The 23,193-nt window shown below is 41.4% G+C and overlaps 1 protein-coding gene across 1 annotated transcript; it reads right to left on the bottom strand.

Moving 5' to 3' along the window:
- Positions 1-4,166: 4,166 nt before the first annotated feature.
- LAPTM4A (lysosomal protein transmembrane 4 alpha) lies at positions 4,167-22,134 on the bottom strand. The gene is made up of 7 exons (XM_032353225.1): positions 21,838-22,134; positions 12,832-12,952; positions 9,145-9,221; positions 8,916-9,038; positions 6,391-6,486; positions 5,758-5,856; positions 4,167-4,798 (listed from the first exon to the last, which is right to left on the bottom strand). Exons 1-7 carry the CDS (start codon positions 21,946-21,948, stop codon positions 4,724-4,726), a joined length of 702 nt encoding a protein of 233 aa, XP_032209116.1. The 5' UTR covers positions 21,949-22,134; the 3' UTR covers positions 4,167-4,723.
- Positions 22,135-23,193: the final 1,059 nt, after the last annotated feature.

Genomic DNA, 23,193 nt, shown 5'->3' with positions numbered 1-23,193 from the left:
TACCTGCTGCCAGGGACATCGGAATAATTAGAATAAAGTTCACGATGACTGTGAACAAATTAGTCACAGGCTAGAAAACAGGGATTAGTCCATCACCAAACAGAAGAAAATGTGCAGTTTATCAATGGAAATTCTCTTGGTTTTGTATTGCAAGTACCTTTAAATGTAGACTGGTATACCCAACATTTAGATCATATCCAATTCATATTGAAAATAGTCTATAAGCAAAAAAAAAAAAAAAAAAAAAAAAGTCTATTAGCTGTGTAAAGTTTGTGGAGACAAAGTTTTTCATTCAGTAAACACTTACACCCTTTTTTTCCCTCCCAACTTTGTGTGGGCCACTGTGCCAAGTGTAGTAGATGGAAAAAAGAGTAAGGTCTCCTCTCTAAGTTGTTCACTAACAGAGACACAGACACAACACATGAGCTGTAATGGAGGGATGTCCCAGGTGCCAGAGGGAGAGGAAAGGAAGCAGGCCGACTCAACAAATCATTCTTCAAATTCCTTGGTAGCCCATTTGCTAAACAAAAAAAGGGAAAAAAGGCCAATTTAAAAGAGTTTACTTAATTTGCCAAAACTTTTTAAGTAATATTTAAAAATCTCCCAACAACATATATAGATGTATTCTTTGAGGACAAGCTGTCAGTCTGCAGTTGTGCTAAGCACTGTACACACTGCCTTCTCTTAGGAAGTCATATGGTGTTCACTAAAGCTCACGGAGGTTAATAAAGTTGCCCAGACTCCCAGCAAATCCGTGGCAGAACTCAAGTTTAAAACCAAGCTTGTCTGAATCCAGTATCTAACAACTCCTCTATACAACTGCTATATAAAACCTACTGATTTTTTGTATGTGCTAGGCACTGCTCTAGATTTTGCCCATGAATTGTATCATTTATTATTTACAGTTCTGTGAGTTAGCGGTCTTTCTCTACATGAGAACACAGATTCAGAGAAGTTATTCGAGTCCTTTTAAGACTCATCTGTTTGGAATTCTCCAGTAGGTTTCCCTTCTACTGAGACAATCATCATAGTGACCTACAGTGGCCAACCCAATACCTCCCCAAGTTCATGGCCCACTGCCCTTGGCTCTCCTTTCCACTCCCCTCATTCAAGCTTTGAACACACCAAGTGCACTCCTGCAGGTCCTTTTGCCCAAGACCACCTTCCTCCTTCAGGTGTCACTCACATGTCACCTATTCCAAGAGCGGCCTTTCCTGCCATCTTTTGAAATTTTAACCACCCATCCCCCTTTCTTGTCTCCTTTTCTCTATAGCGCTATTACTGATTCACTAAGTTGTTTTAAATCATCTGTCTCTCCCCACTAAGAGGAGACCGGGTAACTTTGTGGTTTTTTGTTTTGTTTTGTTTTTTACCATTTTGCCCATCACTATGTCTCTTGCACTTGGAACAAAGTACAGGCTCAAAATATAAATATGGGTTAAGCTTTTGCCCAGGATTAGAGTGTGAACTGGATTCTGAACCCAGTCGGATAATCCCTAAGATCATCCTCTCTCCATCACATCAAATGTACTAATGATGCCAGAGAAAAGGCATGCTCCTGACAGCTCAATTCTGGAAACAAGGGCTTCACAGGGCTCAAGTTTTGTTTGATAGGCCTCAGAAACACCTGGAACTTTACGGAGCTTTTACAGCTAGCCACATTCATATAAGTAAATGTTGAGAAAGTGAAGCAAGAAGGCCAAAACCGGAGCACAGAGTGGACAAAAGCAGATGGAGATGAAAAAGCTACAAAAGGAAACTGAACAGATGAAAAGAATGGCAAAGCTCAGTGAAAAGTTGTGAAAACCAAGAGGTTGCACAGGTAACAATGTTGGATGATAAAAGCAGAAACAGGTTAGAAAGTGTAACAGCGGGGTACCTGGGTGGCTTAGTTGAGCATCTGGCTCTTGATTTCAGCTCAGGTTATGATCTCAGGGTCCTGAGATGAAGTCCCACACTGGGCTCTGCACTGAGCGGGGAGTCTGCTTGGGATTCTCTCTCCCCTTCTCCCTTTGCCTCTCCCCCAGCTTGCACTCTTGTCTGTTGACTAATAAATCTTAAAAAAAAAAAAAAACAGCAAGCAAGCCTAACAGGACTTTGTGATTTAGGAAGCCATCAGGATCTCATGAGACTTTTTTATGGGAATTTCAGAGGCAGTGCCAACCTCAGAAGTCAGAACGGTGAGATTTATGATCTCCTTGCTAAAGCTGGAGTTGCTTCCTATTTTAAAATACAAAACCAAAAACTGAAACAAGATGGCATCAGGAGGGAGATAAACCCGTAAGAGACTCTTAATCTCATAAAACAAACTGAGGGTTGCTGAAAGGGGAGGATATGGAGAGGTTGGTTGGGTTATGGACACTGAGGAGGGTATGTGCTATGGTGAGTGCTGTGAGATGTGTAAGACTGATGATTCACAGACCTGTACCCCTGGGGCAAATAGTATATTATATGTTAATAAAAATAATTATTTAAAACAAACAAACAAGGGGCACCTGGGTGGCTCAGTGGGTTAAGCCTCTGCGTTCCGCTCAGGTCATGATCTGACCCCCACCCCCACCCTCTGCCTGCTTCTCTGCCTATTTGTGATTTCTCTCTGTGTTAAATAAATAAATAAAACCTTTAAAAAAATGAAAATAAAAAGACTAAACATCTAAACATTTATCTTTCAGTGTTGTCTCCACCTGAATTTCAGAGTCAGATAGACTAATCTACTAACATTTTTTCTCCAAAACTAGTTGAAGAAAAAAAAATTCTTTTTAAGGCAAACAATTTTGGCATATTGAGGATATTTAACTGCTACATGACAACAAATTTCCCTTTACTGGGAACATGACCCCTTAACAATCGTGCAAGTTTTTCCCCTGCCTTAGGGAAAATGATTAGGTTTAACACATTGTGACTGTTCTTCATAAAGTCTACGGCCTGTGTCATTTTCCAGAAGATAAACCTGTTTCAAATGAAGTGGTGATTAAAGGTCATGCAGGCCCACCACTTCCCCTCCAGGAGGATCGATGCCCAGCTGGGCCCACTGGGTTCGGCCATGGATTGCAGGCAAAAGCCACGCCTACCCCGGTCCTAAAAGATGCCCCACCAAATCAGGGTCCTGATGTATTCATATTTGGATGTAATCCCACCACTACTAAAAAGCTAGGAAGAGTTTGGTTAGTATCTAAATGCTATTTAGCATGATCTTCATCAGAGAACTCAAATAAACCAATAGTAACTAAGGAAACTTCATGGACCTCTAAGATTTCTTTTTTATAAAGAAATGAAGTTGAGACCTAGCCCAGAAAAATCATCCTTAATTTTCAAATGTCCTAAAATCATAAGACCAGTAAAATATCTTATACTACCCAAAAATGGGTCTACTCCCAGACAAAACTGTACTTCCTAAATATAAAGTTTACTCTTTGTTTAGGTGGTGGCGGGTGTTTGTAAAAGTGACCTTGCAGCCAAACAATGTCATTAACCCTTAAAGAAATGTGTCAAATACGTTCATGTGTCTATATGGTCGATGTGTGTGAGGCCACTATTGCTACACTCTTAACAAGATGCAGGCTGGAGTATTTTTAGGAGAAATGTTTTAGTTGTGCGGTCTGTAAGTCGCAGTTGGCTTGCTTTCTCTTTGGCTCCTCTCTGAAGCTAACCTGAGGCATTTTTAAATTATTCTTGAATTACTGAATTCTTTAAGATATTTGTTCAACTGACAGAGCGCACAAACAGGAGGAGCAGCAGGGACAGGGAGAAGCAGACTCCCCACTGAGCCCCATGAAGGGCTCCATCTCAGGAAGCCCGGATCACGACCTGAGCTGAAGGCAGGTGCTTAAATGACTGAGCCACCCAGGTGCCCCTACTGAATTATTCTTGACGAACTCGTTAACTAAATATAAATACTAAATGATTCTACATAAAAACACAGCTTGCTAACCTCATCATATAATTTTTCTAACAAGCCATCAATAATTTCTGGCCTGTGATGCAAGTAATATCTTCACCATAACTTTAAATAATATTTGAGTAACTGGACTAAATAAATGCTTTCTAGTTAAGCCTGCACTGTATTCTCAAAGTACCAGAAGACCGTGACAGTCTGAGTTTATTGTAATGGAAAATGTTAAATTCTACCAGAGAAGGATAATGGACTTTTTAAAAAATGACAACAGTAAATATTTAAGAGATTTATTAAAGCATCTTATCACAAAGATGGAAAACACATACAAATTAGAAACATGCAACCGTCATCTTCCACAGTCAAAAGTTAAAATGTTATGTATTGTTCCTGTTTTCATAGCTGAGAACTTCAGATCTTATAACCAACTCATTCACCCTGAATATTTAAGTCATTCTTCCTGAAAGTATCCAGGGCAGCAAATAGCCAAAATGCAAACTATTATATAAAGAAAGTGCAAAGTTAAAAAAGAAAATGTGTAGAGAATACCCCCTCCTCCCCACCCCCCCATTAAAGGCAAACAATGGCACTTTGCTCTTGCTTAACCTAGATTGTCTCCAAATACTATTAAAATGTATAGACTTAACAAAAAAAAAAAAAAAGACTTTGAATAGATGTCCAAAAGGCTTGTTAGTGTTTGAAAATAAATGCTTAAACAAAGGAAAATGTATTTTATATCAAACAAGTTTGAAGAGCCCTGTATTGCAGCATTCTGTAAAATAAACAAGACAAAAAGCTGGTATAGGGTTTATTGACAAAGGCAGAATTTCTTCAGGCAGGTATGTAAGGAGGCGGTGGCTCTTTCTCAGGCATCTTCACGGCCATTTCATAGGTTGGCAAAACATACTGAAGAGAGAAAAAAATTATACTGGACTTAAAGCGCCTTTACAATCCTACCTGGAATAATTCAGCTTTCAGATTTTAGCTGAAGAATTTGTGAGCTAAAAAGTTCCTGAGCGTAGAGAGGACTGGTAACTGGAGGTGAGCGTCTGATCCAAGACCGCTAAAGACAGAGGGATGGAGGGGAGAGAGGCCGAATTTTGCTTCTGAACACACCCTGAGGCTACCAGGACACCCTGACAGGAAAGGCAGGGTCCTTTGGCACCACAATGTGACTGACAAAGTACCAGTGCCTCAGGGGCTGCGAAACTACAGGAAAGGAAGCCTCTGGTAAGATGCTGGATCCTGGACTTCATCAGAACCATAATCTGGATCAGGCGCTTCTACCACTTCCTCCGGGGTAAAGGCCACATCTGTGTAGGAGGGGCATTCCAGCCAAGTGACTCCAAGTGTGACAAGCTGGCCCTATACTCGCCACATACATTCTACATGTTGAAAACCAGGAAGAGCTAATACAGCAGCAACTAAAGAGCCCCTAGAAGTAGGCCTCCCCACAGACTCACAGAACCCATAACATTCATCTCCCCACAGAAAAATCAGCTTCCCCTTCCAACCGTGGGGATGTTTTCTGAAAGCAACACAAGCTGCAGACGATGGTACCCCATCCTCAGAAGTTCCAGAAGCCACGAGCCTGGCACGGCTCACAGGGCTCCTGTCTGATCTCCCCTGCAAAATGCAACCCTCCGGGAGACTCCGAGGAATGAAATGGAATGAGCAGAGCAGGCGGCCCCTCCCCCACGCACCCAGGTTTGCAAAGGGAAATGCTCAGTCCTGCAGATGAAAGCTCTCCATGCCCGAAACCATACCTATGGCACTGAAGAGCAAGTCAAGATCTAGGCTCTGAGAATCATCAATAATGGCTACTGACTATACTATAAGACGGACTATACTAAAAGGTCATTCACCTGCGGAGGTGCTTCAAAGGCAGGGTACACGGCGATCTCTGGCAGGTTTCTGTTGTTGATAAACTTGTAGCAGTTCCAAACGCAGTTGATTAGATATGCCTGAAATAATGCAAACAAAATTTCCATCTGCTAGAAACTCAACAGACCACCTGCTCTAAAAAGTTAGTAAGCTGACGTATGCTTTCCCCCCGACGCATGCTCCGTGGAGAAGGGAACAGACATCCATCTGAACCTAGCACAGGCCAGACTTTTCCCAACCTGCTCACACTTAACTATTACAAGTTTCACTGATAGGATTTTCTAGACAAACCAGAACGGGGGTTTTACTTCAGGTCTGGTAACCACTGTGCTGCAAAAGAAATTCCATCTCTGAACCTTTGGAATTTTAATAGATTTTCAATCAAATCATGAACTACTTCCAAAAACATGATGTTCCTTACACTAGGAAGGATCCTGGCATTTCCAAACACTCTCTGGAAACAAAAGGGAGGACATCCCTCAGATGCTACCTTTACTACTATGTCAGAGTAAACACTGTCCCCTAACTGTGAACTCTAAGGAGAAAAGGCAACAAAAAGGCTTAGACAGTGTCTCAGTCTAACTGGCTGCCCAAACATTTAGTCAGCAACTCACCTTAAAAATGATGAATAAGGCAAAGAACACAAGAACAATGAAGAGAAGGCAGCTGGAGTCCAATGCCAGGAGGTCATCTTTGTAGGGAAAATCAGGCTATAAAACAAAGCCGGGGAGAGGAGAGGTGAACAAGCAGACTGGAAAGGATTTTTAGGGCAGTGAAACTATTGTTTGACACCACAGTGACTACTTTACGTCACTACGCACTTGCCCAAACCTACACAATGTACAGCACAAGTAAACCCTCGAGTAAGCTATGAGCTCTGGGTGATGATGACATACATGTCCGTGCAGGCCCATCACTTGTGACAGATGGACCACTATGGTTTAGGATGTGGACAGTGGGGGAGTGGGGGGTGGGCACTTTCCATTCAGTTTTGCCGATAACCTAAAACTGCTCTAAACCATGAAGTTTATTAATTAAACACATACACACAACTTGCACTTCACCAGAGCCTAGAGAGCATCTTAGAAATACAAAGAAAAGGCACCCAAGTCAGAACTGACTTCCAATAAAAACTTATGAACAGAACTTAACTCGTGGTACCTTTAAGCGTCATCCTCACTAATGCACGCCACTGAAATGCCACACACATCTGAATACTGCTGTCCAGCATACTGAGCTCATCTTCTCTTTACTTCTCACTCTTCTACATCTTTCTGGCCTTTGGAAATGCACTATCTCCTGTATACAACTACAGATTAGTCCCTGAGTACCAGGTCAGGAGGTGCTAAGACTTACCTAAGTTTCATGGGGTCATTTAATCCTACCTCGGGAAATTAATTTTTCTAAAAGCCAATCATCAGTCTCAATACTCCTCAGAAAGGGGCAAAAAGGCGGCATGCCGCCGGTTATAAAAGCACGCAGATTTCTGTGATTCACTGCAGACATAATGCACTCTACTGTGAAGGGTCAACTTCATTTACTCAAATAGTTACTTCGCATTTATTGTGTACAAGTCAGTGAGCTGGGTTTCAGAAGAGCATTATGAAATAATAATTAAGGATTTAAAAGCCGGCCAACAGAGAAAGAACTTGCCAGTCTGAGAGACCAAATGACTATAACAGAAGGAGAAACCATTGGGGTCTGTAAAAGAATAGTAAAAAAAATTCATTCTATGTTCTCCTTTAAAGCTCATCTAATTTTTGAAAACACATTTTTTAATGGAAATGTCAACACAAAGGCCCAAATAATTTTTATAAAAAAGCAGCATGCAAAAATCCCAAAGGACCAAAAAAATAACAAAGTACCCACACACCAACTCCAAACCCTAGCTAAACGTCTCCTTGGGACAGAACTCTGCTTTAAGACTTCATTTATAAAGAGACAAAAACTAAATGGGACCAGCCCATGGGGGAATGCTACGGCTTTCATTCAGGTGGTTTCCAATTTTTTAGCCAGACATGGCAAAAGAGATCTAGAATGAGGAACCTTCTGACCACGGCCAACCAGGACACTAGGCCCTGTCCCCAGCTGCTTCTCTCCAGTTCATCACATGTTGCTTTGCTTCCCCCCTTAATCTATGTGCCAGCCACCATGGTCACGATCACCGTGGTCACCTTATAGTCCGCTGACTACACACAGAATGTTCCTTCCCACCTCGAGGGGTCTCTGTGACCTGGAACATCTGCTTCTGTATCTTCCCTGTCTTCATTCCCACTCAGACTCATGAGTGCAATTCAAGTCTGGCTTCCCAGCCCACGTCTGACACCCTGTGACACCCACTCACGCAGCTCACCCTTCTCCTTCACAGCCTTTTACCACTGTTTTAATGCAGTAACTGTCAATTTTCCAATTCCTTCACCGGTTCTACCGATGTATCCCAAGAATGCAGCAAAGTGCCTCATACGCTAACATAAACATCTAGCATTTTTGGATGAAATGAATAATAAATTTGGTGGTATGCAAAATGGACTAGGCAGGAAATCTGGAAGCAGGGAGAAAATTCATACAACACAGCACTTTTGAAAAGAACTTTCATTTATCTGTACTCCAGGCAGCGAGAGCTCCGCCCAGCATCTCAGCATCCAGCCGCCGGAGCAGTGAACTTTGTCGGTGGGCATCTGTGCTTTACCTCAATTTACTCTGTGCCTCTGTTAGCAAGGCGTGCCCTCGGATATCGGAGCAGACTGAGAAGAGTATCTGGGGGGTCTGAGAAAACATTTACAACACTTCAGCTTACTAAGGGGTTCACGGGACTGCTCCACCTCTGAACAGAGCGAGAAACCTCTAGAGCCAAATTATGATACCAGTATACTCAAAACTAAAGTTGACCTACTCCTTAGACTCCATGACATCCATCATTAGAGACTTTTAATGCTGCAATATCCAAATGGTATAGTAAGAGGGTATTCTACCTGTATCTTACTGGTTTCAACATGGTAATTAAGAATAGTAGTAATTATTTTAAAGCAGTTTTTAAAAGTAGGGTAATTAAAATAAGAATAGTACCTAAAGGGGACTCAAAATTTCTATTTAAGTATTTTACTTAAAGAAAAAACACTAGACTAGCATACACACTTACTAATTGATCCAGATACTCCTTGATTCTTGGCAAGTAAGTAAGAGAACTGATAGCAACCAGGCAACTGAGAACGAAGTCAAAAAGCCGGTAACAGAAGAATGGAATCAGCCAACCCACTTGATACTGAAGACAAAAGAGAACAACCACAACATCACAACACAAATATGAAATTATTAAGTACTACTCAGTAAAGGTCAAACTCTAGAAGTCAAAAATATAGGATACTTACAGAAATTGCTCCATATACCAGCATTGAACTGATTATAAACATAAGAACAGAGACGGCAAAAAGAACACAGGCATTATCTAAGAAAACAGAAACAGAAAATCTAATTAAGCTACTTACATAACAAAAAGAACAAGACTCTTCATGACAAAATAACGTTTTAAAGCTAGCTTAAAAAATTAGTATTTTTAGGATGAGCTATGAAAATATTTAAGACCAAGGCATGTTAAGAAAAAAAAGTCTCGGCATTAAGTAATGATGCTTGAAGAATTCATGACTTTGTTTTTCCTGTTTATTAAATTGGCTATAACTCACTGACTCTTATCATCAACCACTCAGCTAAGGAGACAGATTTCTGCTCAGGGTCTAAGAGTCTGAAGGCATGCGAACTGAGAATTAAAATCCAAAGTGGCAAGTGCTACACCAGAAACAATTGGCTTTCCATGGGGAATCAGGAAAAAAATACAAAGAAATGACACAAGCTGGATCTTGTGAGCTAAGCAGGGTTCCACAGCAGGGAAAGGTTGGTACTTGCTTGAAAGACACACGTGTATTAAATACAGAGCATTACACCTGCCACCTCCGGCCCCAGAGAAAATGCACAATCAAAAATTCAAGGTTCTCCATTAACCTCCTCTCCCCCATCCCAACATGTGAACTCGCTGCTTCTCATTTCCTCCTCATGATTTCTCTACTACTTTACAGGCCTTTTCTTTGTTCCCCACCTCCCTCTCAAGTTGTCTGCTTCGTCTGCATTATCCAAGTTCATTATCTGCCTCACAAACCACCAGAGTAAGCTCAACAATACTAAGTCACACACGACCTGAGTTTCTTAGCACAGATCTGAAGTTAATTCTTTGCCTCTGGATAGAGATTAAGAACCAGAAGGGTACTAATAATGATGGATAACTGAGTAACTGCTGAATATTCCCACTATTAGATAACTGTCGTAGATCATCTTGTCACTTGGCAGTAGTACAAGCATCATCGATACCTGGCACTAAATTAGGTTAAGAACAGCCCTCTTCACATTTTTCTAAGAGGATACAGAGTATCCTCCAGATGCCCTATAGCAAAATAGGGGAGAAATGGGAGGACAGGTAAAAAATACATGTAAGATACTGAGAACAAGAGACGCTCCGCTCAATAAAGCAAACAAAATATGAGGGCTAAGGACCCAGATATGAACCTCAAGTTTCCAGCCACCACCACATTTAAGAAGCTCCTCCAGGGGGCCCCCAAGTGTTCACCCATTAACAACGTGAATATGAAGTTAAATTCTTATTTGAAAAACAGATTGTGTATGTTGCAGAAGCATCTCATCCCCTATTGTTTAGCTGATTAAAAATAACCACGAACTTTTATTTAAAATCAGCCAGCAGGTCAGGGCATCTGGGTGGCTGAGGAGGTTAAGTGTCAGCCTTTGGATTGGGTATGATCTCAGGGTCATGGGATAAGGCCCTGCACCGGCGACCTGCTCGGCAGAGAGTATGCTTCTCCTTCTCCCTCTGCCGCTCTCTCAGCTTGTGCAGTGCATGCTCTCTCTCTCTTCCTCTCTCAAAAAAATCATCTTAAAAATAAAAACAGGGGCTCCTGGGTGGCTCAGTTGGTTAAGCAACTGCCTTCAGCTCAGGAGTCCCGGGATCAAGCCCCGCATCGGGCTCCCAGCTCCACGGGCAGACTGCTTCTCCCTCTGACCTCCCTCTCGTGCTCTCTCAGTCTCTCTCTCAAATAAATAAAAATGAAAATAAAAATAAAATCAGCTGGCAGGCCAATGATCAGAACTTAACTTGCCATTATAACACTGGGTCATGGGAAAGTCAACTTTCCACTTCCAAAGAGACACAAACTACCGTATGACTAAGTATTATGCATTTTTATACTGTCAAGAATAGAGGCTCTGGCAGAACCGTAATCAACACCAGTACATTAACGAATGTGTCTGATTCTCTCTATAGCAGGCACAGCACTCACACAACATGCAGGAAACCTGTGACCCCATCCCGGCAGCTCAAGCCAAGGCGGCCGGTTGTACAGACCTCCAAGAATGTCAATAGCCATGAATCTTTTTCTACACCTTGATTTTAAGAGAAACACATACTGACACTGCATGCTGGAAAAAATGTTGATAATAGCAGGTTGTGCATAATTTTACGGCCTAAAGTACAAAATAACAGCCATTAAAAACTAACATTTTATACATTATTGTTATTTTGGGGTTTTTTTAAAGATTTTATTTATGTATTTGACAGACAGATATAAGGAGGCAGAGAGGCAGGCAAAGAGAGAGGGGGAGGCAGGCTCCCTGCTGAGCAGAGAGGCCAATGTGAGGCTTGATCCCAGCACCCTGAGATCAGATCATGACCTAAGCCAAAGGCAGAGGCACAACCCACTGAGCCTCCCAGGTGCCCCAGTTATTTTGGTTTTTAAATAGAAATAAACTAACTCAGGAAGAAAAAACAAATGCCAGGAAGGATATTTCTAGTAAGTACTCAGTACCTCTTTTATGACATTTGACAACAGAAGTAAAGGATTATGTATCTGAAGAGACAATCAATTTTAAATGCTATTTTAACGAGAAGACTCGTTAAAATAGCATTTAAACACAGTGTGAACAAATTTTAGTGTTTTCATACTACAATGTCAACAGATGGCCACAAAACTCTACCTGAATCCTAGAAACAGCAGTTAAGCCCTCTGGACAGTGAGTGAATTAACCACCAAATTTGTTTTAAAAACAACTTGATACATTTATCCGAGAGGATCACAAATGTAATGAAGATCAAGAATTTATAATAAAAACCAATAAACCTAAAAATATAACTTGGATCCTGTAACATTACAGACATGAGTACTCAGAAAATTTTTCTGAAGTGAAATTTTAAACATGAAAAACTTTGCACTGAAAAGCTTGAAGCAAAATTTTCTGTTCAAATATTAAATTTCTAACATTTATTATATGAAATCTTTTTTATTATTTGAGAGAGAGAGAGAGAGAGATCATGGGCGGGGGGGAGTAGAAGCAGCAGCAGACTCCTTGCTGAGCAGGAAGCCAAAGGAAGTACTCAATCCCAGGACCCTGGGATCACACCCCAAGCTGAAGGAAGACACGTAACCGACTGAGCCACTCAGGCACCCAATATAAAATCTTAACTAGAATTTTTCTGCATGTGTATTTCAGAGAAAGATAAACAATGAAAATGCTATCACAGAATTAAAATGTTTAAAAAGGTAATTTCCATGAACATCTTCTATTTTTAACTTCAACACTGTCTTCCTTCATCCAAATGATTGAAATATTATTTAGAATTGTGACCCCGAGCAAAAGATAATCAGCAAATTTTCCAATAATTCCTATTTCCTATTTTCCTGTAAGCCTATTTGTTCCCATTTTCTACTATACTTGCCAGCTGACCTTAAAGGCTTACAAGTCTTTTTGTAATTTCTTATGTCCACAGCACTGACAAGAATCATGGCATACAATGTATATTTCTCAAAAAATCTTCTAGTAGTAACATTTTCTGGCCAGAAGTGCTCAATTATAATTCTCACTGAGTATCTTTGAAAACCCCACAAAAAATACTGTTATGCCTCAGCAAGCAGAATAACTTAAATACAATTTAATCCATCCTCTAAATACTTTTGTGTGTGTATGTAATTAGCAGGAGATGTTTTCAACTAAAAACGTACCAGCCATTCTCTCAGATGAATAGTAATTGCCAATGACTTCATACTGAATGTTGACAGCTGGCATTGAGTTTGGATGAGTTACTTCCACAGTCAGCAAAATTGCCATCAATAGGTTTATCACCTGGAAAGATAAGATATTATCAATTATATTATTAATCAGGGAACAGTCTTCACCACAATCTTTAGATGCCTTCCCGTGTTTAAACTGTTCTAGTTGCAGTAACAAAGAAAGAAAATAGTAGCAGACTGGTGCACCTGGGTGGCTCAAATGGCTAAGCATATGCCTTTGGCTCAGGCTATGATCTCCATATCCTAGGATCCCAGCCCCACCTCGGGCTCCCAGCTCAGTGGGGAGCCTGCTTCTCCCTCTCCCTCTGCCTCTCCCCACTGCTTGTGCTCAGTCTCTCTCAAATGAATGAATAAAATCTTTAAAAAAAAAAAAAGAAAGAAAAGAAAAACAAAATAGTAGACTACCTACAGATAAAATATGCAATACCACTCTAAAAATAAGTATTTATCTTAAAGTATAAACTTAAATATTTCAGAGAATAAATGTCTTCACTGAACCTGTATTAATAAATAGCAAAACAAAATGGCAAAACATTTCAAAGGAATCATTACAAACTGTTCGTATTCAGTCAGGTATTTATTCACACACCAGTCTCAGAATTTTCAGGCTGGAAGAAACTACAGTTCACCCAACATCCTTATCCGTCAGATAAATATAATACCCATCAGTTAAGTAAACAGTGATCCATCAGATAACCCTCACACTCCTCTACAGTGCGTCCTATCTAACTAGAGAAAACTATTTAATTTCCTCTTAGGCCTGACTCAAATGCTTAAAAACCTTTCCAAGATTTTAACTAGGTCATTTTCACTTTCACCTACTGGCCTTAATTCTATCCTTTAAAACAACATGCTCCCCTTTTTCAGTAAGTGCTCCCCTAATACTTAAGGGGAGCTGATGCAGGACTCCAAACAATCTTTGCTGGAATAAACATTCAGGTATTTCAAGCATTTCTCCAATGGTTTAAGCACTGTCCAGCTACCTCACTACCTCCTTTCTGCTCTCCTGCACACATGCGCCAGTTTGTTGGACATGCCACGAAAATGAGGTAAGATCAGCTGGTCAGAGCACAGAGATCTCAGTTCCTACAGCCGAAGTTAACAAATTTCAACTAGCACAGCCTGAAATCTCACTGGCTCCATCAATTTTTTGAACGTCATGAGAGAGTTAACCCCCCCAAACCCTTAATTCCTTTTCACACTTGATCCTGCTAAGCTACCACTGGAACCTGTACAGGTAGATTCAGAGGCCCAAGCATAAGCCCTTATACATTTGCAGTGGAATTCCACTGTACTGTGTTCTTGCCTGTCAAGAGGTTCCAGACCTAGATTTGGACACCCTACAGATTTCCTATCTCTTTTAGCTTCCAGCATTTCAAAATATGATCAGTATGTATCAGTATCTCCATCTCAGTCACTAGTAAAAGAGAAGAGGGCCCAGCACAGGAGGGGCCAGAGGCTGTCCTCTTCGCATTAACTAGCAATTTCTGAATAAAATTCTTTACCACTTTCAGAGAAACATCTTAAGTTTTTGTCAAGCTTCTTGCTGAAATTCCATCATAGTATCTGGTGAATTTTCCCAATCTACCATGGTCTAACTCTATTTAAAGAAGAAATTATTTATGCATCTAGAGGTTAGTGAATCCGGGCAGTATCCCAGGAGGCACCCTGACCCCGAGGTGCTCAAAAACAGTACCGTTAATGGTTCAATACAGAAAACCAACTCGGACTGCAGTTAGGCTTCCCTGTCTCAAAGTCCACAAACCCATCCTCTTCCCTTTGTGAAATCTGAATATGATACTTTTAAGAACATTAGAGCCTTATCATCAACAGTACTTTAAACAAACTCTGTTATGCAGCTCTCTCCTGTTGTCCTGAATGGGAAGTAACAGTTTCTTAGTTGAAGGCACTTTACATTCTCTAAGACAAGCAACCCAATTTCTATCATTCAATAAGATTAGGAGATCTATCCAATGTCGCAATATTGAATTCAGAATCAACTGACATTTACTGAGGATATACTATACAGCAGTACAGCAGGCATAGATAGTCACATGTATCACTTCACTCATTCTTCACAACCTCTACTAAAGCCCATTTGCAGGTAAGAAAACGAAGTTTCAGCAAGTGAAAATAACTTGTGATAAATTCACTGAGACAGTAGAGGACAGAGCTAGGATACAAACCTGGTCCTTTTTAAGACAACCTGCTTTGGAGTGCCACATGATCACTTATACCCATTTTCCTAAGCAACTCCTGTTTCGAGGTCTCTCCAAAAGAAACTATTATCTAAAGTTATAAAATGTTCATAAACTTTATTGTCCAAATAAATTATGTTCAGTAAATGCTCAAAAGCAAGGTACTTTATCCTTCAACTCCTGAAAGGTCTTACCAAGGACAATCATAACTGCAAGGAGGCTCCCTGGTTGAAGGCTGATTTTTTCCAAATTCATTGCAATGGGTTTTGGCTACCATGTGGTGTATGAACAGGAGTTCATCCAACTAGGTGAATTAGTTACTGAGCAATTAGATATATCTACTGAAACCTTATAGATTCTGTATATGAAATCAGTGTGAAATCAATTCAGCAAATTATTCTGTGCTAACAATAATATGGTCATAGTTAAAAAGCTCTGCACAGTACAGAAAAAAAATTTCTCATTTCAAGAAAAACACAAACTCAATGACTAAATGAAGGAAATGACACAACCAAAAATATTTGAGTTTAATTTTCCCTTCCTAAATATAAATAAATTCCATAAATAAAATATTTAGGAAAGGAAAATTCAACTCCTAAATACTTTAACTGCATGTAGGACTTACAAAATCTATTTTCTCTTACATGGATAAGCCACAGATTCATCCACTATTATCTTCTTGTAGTATTAGTGACAATTCAAACTTCATTTCACTGTCACAACCCTGAGTATTAAACAAAAATCACAGCTCTAATCAAAAAGACCAAGAAATGATAAAATAAACTGCAGTGTTACTTCTTTACAAGCTCACACAATCTGAATCTTCACTGAGTTAATTACATACCATTAGATCACTATAATCATTAGAACTTCAACTTACATTTTAAAGCATTAGCCTGGAAAATCCTCCGTGTGATCTGAAACTGAGCACCCATCCTGTGCTCGTATTTAGGCCCTGTGCTATCTACTTTTGATCACAGTCGATATTTCTAAGTTCCACAGAGCATTTTTCAAAAAATCAATTTTATGGTCTTACAATGTAAAATTCCTGATAAAAGATTTATTTCTCTGCAAATAGCATTCTGTACAACTTCAGAATCTTTATTCCCAGTTGATTTTTTTTCCTTTTATTTATTCAGGAAAGAAAACAACAATGTAATTAAAATAATGATTAACTTCTAAACCTCATAATACCGAGATACAGAACACAGCAAATATGTCAATGGCATGGGCTATGGACATACCATTCAATGTGGAAGCAGTCCTGTTAAACTGGGTCAAATTATTTGATTTGCATTATTTTTGCAAGCCTCCCATACACCTTGTATAAGTAAACAAACAATTACAAAAACCAGTTGCGTAGATTTTACTTGTCACAAGGAACAGTTATCAGACCCAGGAAGTACTCCGCCTCCAGAAAGGAATTCCTCTTTGCTTTCTCATCTCACTGCCACACCCATCCCAGAAGATTCCCCAGGAGCTGGTTTTTGTTTTAAATCATTATTCTTTAAGTTCCCACGTTATGTTTTGCCACAGCCCAGTATCTGCTGAGACTGCAATTAAAACAACGTACGTGCTTCAGGGCATCCTGATAAGGGTCTCACAGGCAGGAAGAATCTTTACTGCTAGTCACTGAAGCATTTTCAGCAGATAAAGATCAAAAAGGCGATCTCTATAAATTGTTAAATGTTTCACACACATATAAACCTCCTGTTGTTTACTGGTAGGTGCAGTTTCAAATGAGTTATTCCCACTACTCTGGGAAGGAGACAATTATTATCTTACAAAAGTCTAATGAATACTTCACATGTTCTAATTAACAAGCTAGCTACTATACACATTTTATAGAGTAAGATCTATCGTCCTTTTCCCTCAAGGAGAACATCTTGTGGGGGGAGAAAAATAAAATAGTAATTGTGTAATAAGTACTATTTAATAAGCTCATACAAGTGGTATGTAAAACTTTTCCAGGTATACAGTGAGGAAATCCAATCTCTCCAGCTGGGAAACAAGAAAAGCTTCAACAAAACATCTGAGCTAACCACTAAAAAATTAAACAGAATTGGCAAACTGTTGTTAGCAGTCACAGTTAGGTGATGAGGAAATGGGAGATGTTAATACTATCTCACTGTTCTTTATATATGCCATGTTCTTTAATAAAATTTTTTAAAAAGTGACTTGAGGGGCCGGGCGCCTGGGTGGCTCAGCTGGTTAAGCAACTGCCTTTGGCTCAGGTCATGATCCTGGAGTTCCGGGATCAAATCCAGGATGGGGCTCCGTGCTCAGCAGGGAGTCTGCTTCTACCTCTGACCCACCCCCCCCCCTTCTCATGCTCTCTCTCCCTCTCTCTCATTCTCTCAAATAAAATCTTTAACAAAAACAAATTTAAAAAATGACTTGGGGGGGGGAGGGAGAAGAGATAGTACATGTGAACCTACTGAGGCACAAAAAAGTGTGTTTGAGGAAAAATACTAACTTCGAAATATGAACAGGCTTTACTCTTATTTAAAGTAACAGGAACAAGGGAGGTAAGGAACCGAGCTTGAGAAGAGCTGTCTTCACTTCTCTCCCAGTTATAAACTTCAGACTATGTCTGAGACCATGCGAACCTACTGAGGCACAAAAAAGTGTGTTTGAGGAAAAATACTAACTTCGAAATATGAACAGGCTTTACTCTTATTTAAAGTAACAGGAACAAGGGAGGTAAGGAACCGAGCTTGAGAAGAGCTGTCTTCACTTCTCTCCCAGTTATAAACTTCAGACTATGTCTGAGACATTCATGAAAAAATAGCCATATGTTAAGTCTTTTCAAGACCTAAAATTATTACAAATGTTCACAATGTATTCTTGTAACAGGACATCAACCAAGGAGGACAGTCCTACAGCCCACTTATAAGCCTACTTTCAATTACTCAATGAACATCTGAACTTATACTACGTAACAAACTTGCCTAAAATCATCTGGCTGAACAACAGAGAAAACAATTTGAGGAAAGCCAGCATTTACACTAGAGTTCATTCTGAAATGTTGTATTCCTTAACCAGGGATTATGCTTCTTTCCAATCTGAAATGCCAAAGCTAACACCTCCGGGCTGGTACCTCTCTGGTGCATAAAACTGGCTGCACTAGTTAATATCACAGAATATTTTAGTTCACCGTGTCCAGTGTTAGAATGGCCTTAACACTAGACCAGCTGCCTGAAAGCAACGACACTGTATCAGTTACCTTCACTGATAGTGTCTTGGGCCCAGCAGGAGGGAGGGCTGCCCCCCTCAACCCAGGTTTCAAACAGCACAGAGGTGCCTGGGTGGCTCAGTGGTTTAAGCCTCTGCCTTTGGCTCAGGTCATGATCTCAGTGCCCTGGGACTGAGTCCCACATGGGGCGCTCTGCTAGGCGGGGAGCCTGCTTCCCCTCTCTTTCTGGCTACTTGTGATCTCTCTCTCTCAAATAAATAAATAAATAAAAATCTTTAAAGAAAAAAAAAGAGTGGGGTGCCTGGGTGGCTAAGTGGGTTGAAACCTCTGCCATCAGTTCCAGTCGTGGTCCCGGAGTCCTGGGATCAAGCCCCATGTCGGGGTCTCTGCTCGGCGGGGAGCCAGCTTCCTCCTCTCTCTCTCTCTCTGCCTCTCTGCCTACTTGTGCTCTCTGTCAAATAAATAAATAAAATCTTAAAAAAAAAAAAAAAGAGGATCATAAATATCCTCCTACCTGAAACTGAGGAAGCAAGGATCCTTGACAAGGTAATGGGGGAGGAAGTGGCATTCTATCTCACTCAAGCTCTTATTACTTCTGTCTTATAAAGAAGCTTCCAGCAACAAAATACACTGTTTGGAAAAGTCCTCTTTGTTTTGAAGGAGCAGGAGGCTGGCTGAGGACAAAGCAAAAGCTGGCGCCTTGCACCCCCCCCTTCACCCGCTCCCCTCCATATGTGTAGCATTCCTCAGGCACCCCTGACTGCCATGGCATTTCAGTTTAGAGGTATTATACTACACTTTTGTGTAGGTGGTCTTGTTCTCTGAAAGGTTACATGCCTTCCCAATCAGCAGAAATTGTTTTTTTTTATATTGCTGTGGTACTGAAGCCACACTTTTGAAAGTCACCAGCAAAACCAATGGCTTTTTCCCAGTCCTTCATCCCATTAGAATCTGATGTTACGATCACCTTCTCCTAAGTTTCATTTCTGTGTATGTGCTCCAAAAATCGCTGTAATACTGTATCTTAACGGCAGATATTTTCAAGACAAGAACATTTGAGATCCTTTGTGTGGCAGGTTAATAGAAATATAAAAGATAACAAATGATCCCTGTAATTCATTCTTTTTATATGTCCACTAAAGACTTTTACACTGCAAATATCAGTAAATTCCTTATGTAGGGACAGACTGATTTTAGAAGCTTACAATGTTCTGCTAACGCCAAACTCTATGCAACAGAAGAACGGCCTCCTACTAAAACTGTGAAAACTAAAGCAAGGAAAAAGGGAGAGGTGTAAAAACGTTTTCACATCAAGTGCTTCCAGTGGAGAATAAATGCCCTTACTGAAGTTTTTCTCCCTGCATTTTGGGTTTTGCTGTATATAATTCGTATTTTTTCCTGCTATTCCTTTCCATTTTTATGAGCTGAGCCCACAGCATTAAGAAAAAAAAAATCTGCCTAGAAAAGACTGGGAAGAAATACAGCCAACTATATTCAGATGGTTGAAATTGGGATAGTGGTTATTTCCTTCTTGAGGAGGAGTTAGAAATCCTTTGTTCTGTGAATGGAGAGAAGAATCTGAGAAGAAACAGGAAGATTAGGTTTGCAGGCAAGAGTCCCAGCTGGTGGACACAATTTCTCAGTTCAGTAGGAGGGAGGTCATCTTCTACAGATGAGGGAGGGGTGGTTGAGGAAGAGGGCTGAGGACCCTAAAGATTTGAATGATTCATCTATGGGAATGGAAGGCAAAACTAAGGACTAACAAAAGAAACTAAAGACCCAAATCCTGAGCAAAATGGAGAGAAACCGAAGTTAGAAATACAATGCTGTTACTGCCATTAACTGCTTAATGTCCAATATTACAAATCAGCTAAAATATTAAAAAGGGAATTTTTGAGGAGAAATCTGATGCAATTATACCAATAAGATGATGCTTCTGAATATTAAATATATTAATATAAACTAAGAGCTAATAAACCTAGAAACAAGCAAATAAGCCTACACATTCAAGTTTTTTTTTTTTAAGATTTTATGTATTTATTTGACAGAGATGGCAAGTAGGCAGAGAGGCAGGCAGAGAGAGAGAGAGGAGGAAGCAGGCTCCTGCTGAGCAGAGAGCCCGATGTGGGGCTCGATCCCAGGACCCTGAGATCATGACCTGAGCTGAAGGCAGAGGCTTTAACCCACTGAGCCACCCAGGCGCCCCAAGTTTTGTTGTTTTTAATGTAAAACAAAGAATATAGAACAATAAAACAAAACTATAAAACAAATAAAACAGAGTGGTCAGAAATAATCCCCTGGTCGGAAGTAGTCCCCTGGGGGTCAGCCAGGAAACAGTATCTGCCTAAGTTTATTCTCATCAGATGTTTGTTCAAATGGTAATGACTTCAAGGCACTGGGTAGGGAAGTAATGATAACAGAGAAACGCAAAAAGAATGTGATAAAGCCTTTCCTTCTTTTTTTCTAGTTCACAGAAGTTAACAGAAACCACACAGTACCATTAATGACACAATCCTTCATGCCAAAACAAAACAGCAAAAAACCCCTACAAAAACAGCAAAGTCACTGTGAAAGCAGACAATGAAGTCAATAGTATGAGAAATTTGTCAAAGCTTCAGTGAAGTCATTATAGCCTAAAGCTATCCCACCAGTCATAAATTAGCTTCAAAGTGTAGGGAAACTGGAGATGGTCTAAGAAATCTCAAAAACACAACCAATAACACTGTCCATTTGGTCATGACATAGAATTACATAGATCTTGGAACCCAGGAAATGCTAGTGTATGTGGCCAGAACAGAGAAGGCTTCACTCAATAAAGGTCTCTTAAAGAACGGAATAAAAAGCGTCTAATGGGCAGGAGTTAGTTGCACCAGGAAAAGGCAGATCGAGCGTAAATCCTGGCAAAAGGCACTGCCTCCAGGAGAATCTCCAGATTTACAACAGAGGCGTTTCTGCCTCCATCACAAACACCCGGGAACAAGTCAAGACCAGGAAGCACAGACAACTGCGTTACAGCTGGATCTTTCGATTTCCTTCCAGGCAAGACAACGTCGAAACCAGGCTGCACTTCTCAAGGTCCATTTCTAATTGGTACGGGAAAAAAAAAAATTCCAGGGAGCATAGGTGGCAAAGAGTGTTCTGATCCCGTGAACAGTACAAAGAGGACCGAAATCAGGTAGTTTCCAGAACTCCCCACCAAATTCCAGTATCCTCATCCCTCCCACCTACCCCCTACTCTCCATCCCCTCCCCCGCCCGCCCACAGAGCCTCTGCTTCTCCCCACTCCGATCTTCTCTAACTGGAGCTAAGGAACAATCTCCCCATCCCCACCCACCCCCACTCCGATTCCTGGCCGCAGTCCCTTCTCTCGAAGTTACAGCACCCTAAAAAGAGACTCCCTTATGCCTTCTCGCCCCACCCAACACCCCGTTTTCAGTCCCACCCCTCCCGATCAACACTCCCTTCCTTTCAGACCCGGCTCCCCCACCTCCCGCTCATGCGCATTCCCCTGAGCCCCAACCCTCCAGCCCCGCCCGCCCTTACCATGTACCAGGTCCCCAGAATGATCGTCCCGGTGCGGACATGGCAACAGCCGCAGCACCGGGTGCTGTAGAACCGGTCGCTGCGGCTCCGTTTGAAAGTCATGGACACCATCGGGAATCTCACAAGCTTCGTTCTCGGATGGGCCCCTGACAAACGCTCTCCGCCCAAAGGTCGAACCCAGATAGCTGTGCCACAGTTTCCAACACCAAACGACGCGTCTTCAAGCCCGCCCCCGGCCCGGGCCCCAGCCAGCTCCTTCGCACCTGCGCACTGAGTGCCGAGCGGCGCTCTCGCGCGACCTCGGTTTACCCCTCTTCCTCCACCCTCCTCGCGCACAGGCCAATGGAAGAGAGGAAAGCTGGGTGAACTCGGCCCCTGATTGGAAAAACTTGGAGATTGACAAAACGTCACGCCCAATCAGAAGCGCGACTCGCCTCAGGACTAAACGATCCCCGCCTCTTATGTGAGGGCAGGGGCTGGCTCGAAGGCCTAGAAAGGTTCGGGGTAACCTGGTAGTTTACCATCCCTAGGACGAGAGCGGCAAGAAAAGAGGCATTTAATTGGTAGAGGAATAGACGAGATGGGTTGGTGGTAGAAACGGGCACGAACGGCTTTCTTGAGTGATGTCCGCCACGTACTGCCTCGCAGGCGTCACGGGACCGAGAGCGCTCACGTGACCTTTGCGCGCAGCTCGATTATTTGGCGGACCGGGGGCGGTGCCAGTAGAAAGGGGCGGGGCTAATCCCGGCCGGGGGCCTTCCTCGCGGGAGAGTGGAGGTTGGGGGCTGGTCCGAGGAATTAGGTTTAGTTTTCCGCTACTCCCTCACTTTGAAGGCTTCTTGGTGGGAGCAAAGAAATACCACCTAACTCAGGTAACTAGGAGGCAAGAGGATTGAGGAAAAGAAGAGCAAAATAAAGTGGAAGAACTGCTTAGTTGCTGGGTTTATACCGGTAAGAGTGAGTTTTACTGGGAAAAATTGTGAAACACATTAAAATGGGCCAAAAGGTTACTGGGTGACTTCAGTGAAAAAACAGTCTGACACACCTTTCTGGGTATCCTGATTCTATGTGGGCTGCCCATCTATCTTTGTAGAACTCTGTACAGCTCTGTTGTAGGTAGCTAAAAGCCACAGGAAATACTCCAGTCCGTTGGCATGGACATTGAATCTTACCGCTCTTTGCAGAAAGTCATTTTGCATCTATTTGCAAATTCATCTTCCGCTCACAATTTAACAATATGAGTACTTTAAATTCTTCTTTAAACTGGTTCTGATACGATACTGGTTTCCTCATTAAGTGAGCACGTGTTCATTTTGTGGATCTATGAGACTCATTAAACTGCTAAAGGGAGGTAGA

This window comes from Mustela erminea, chromosome 7 (assembly GCF_009829155.1).
Source record: "Mustela erminea isolate mMusErm1 chromosome 7, mMusErm1.Pri, whole genome shotgun sequence".
NCBI classification, from domain to species: domain Eukaryota; kingdom Metazoa; phylum Chordata; class Mammalia; order Carnivora; family Mustelidae; genus Mustela; species Mustela erminea.
The sequence above is the reverse complement of the archived record's forward strand: the minus strand, read 5'-3'. Positions and strand labels throughout refer to the sequence as shown.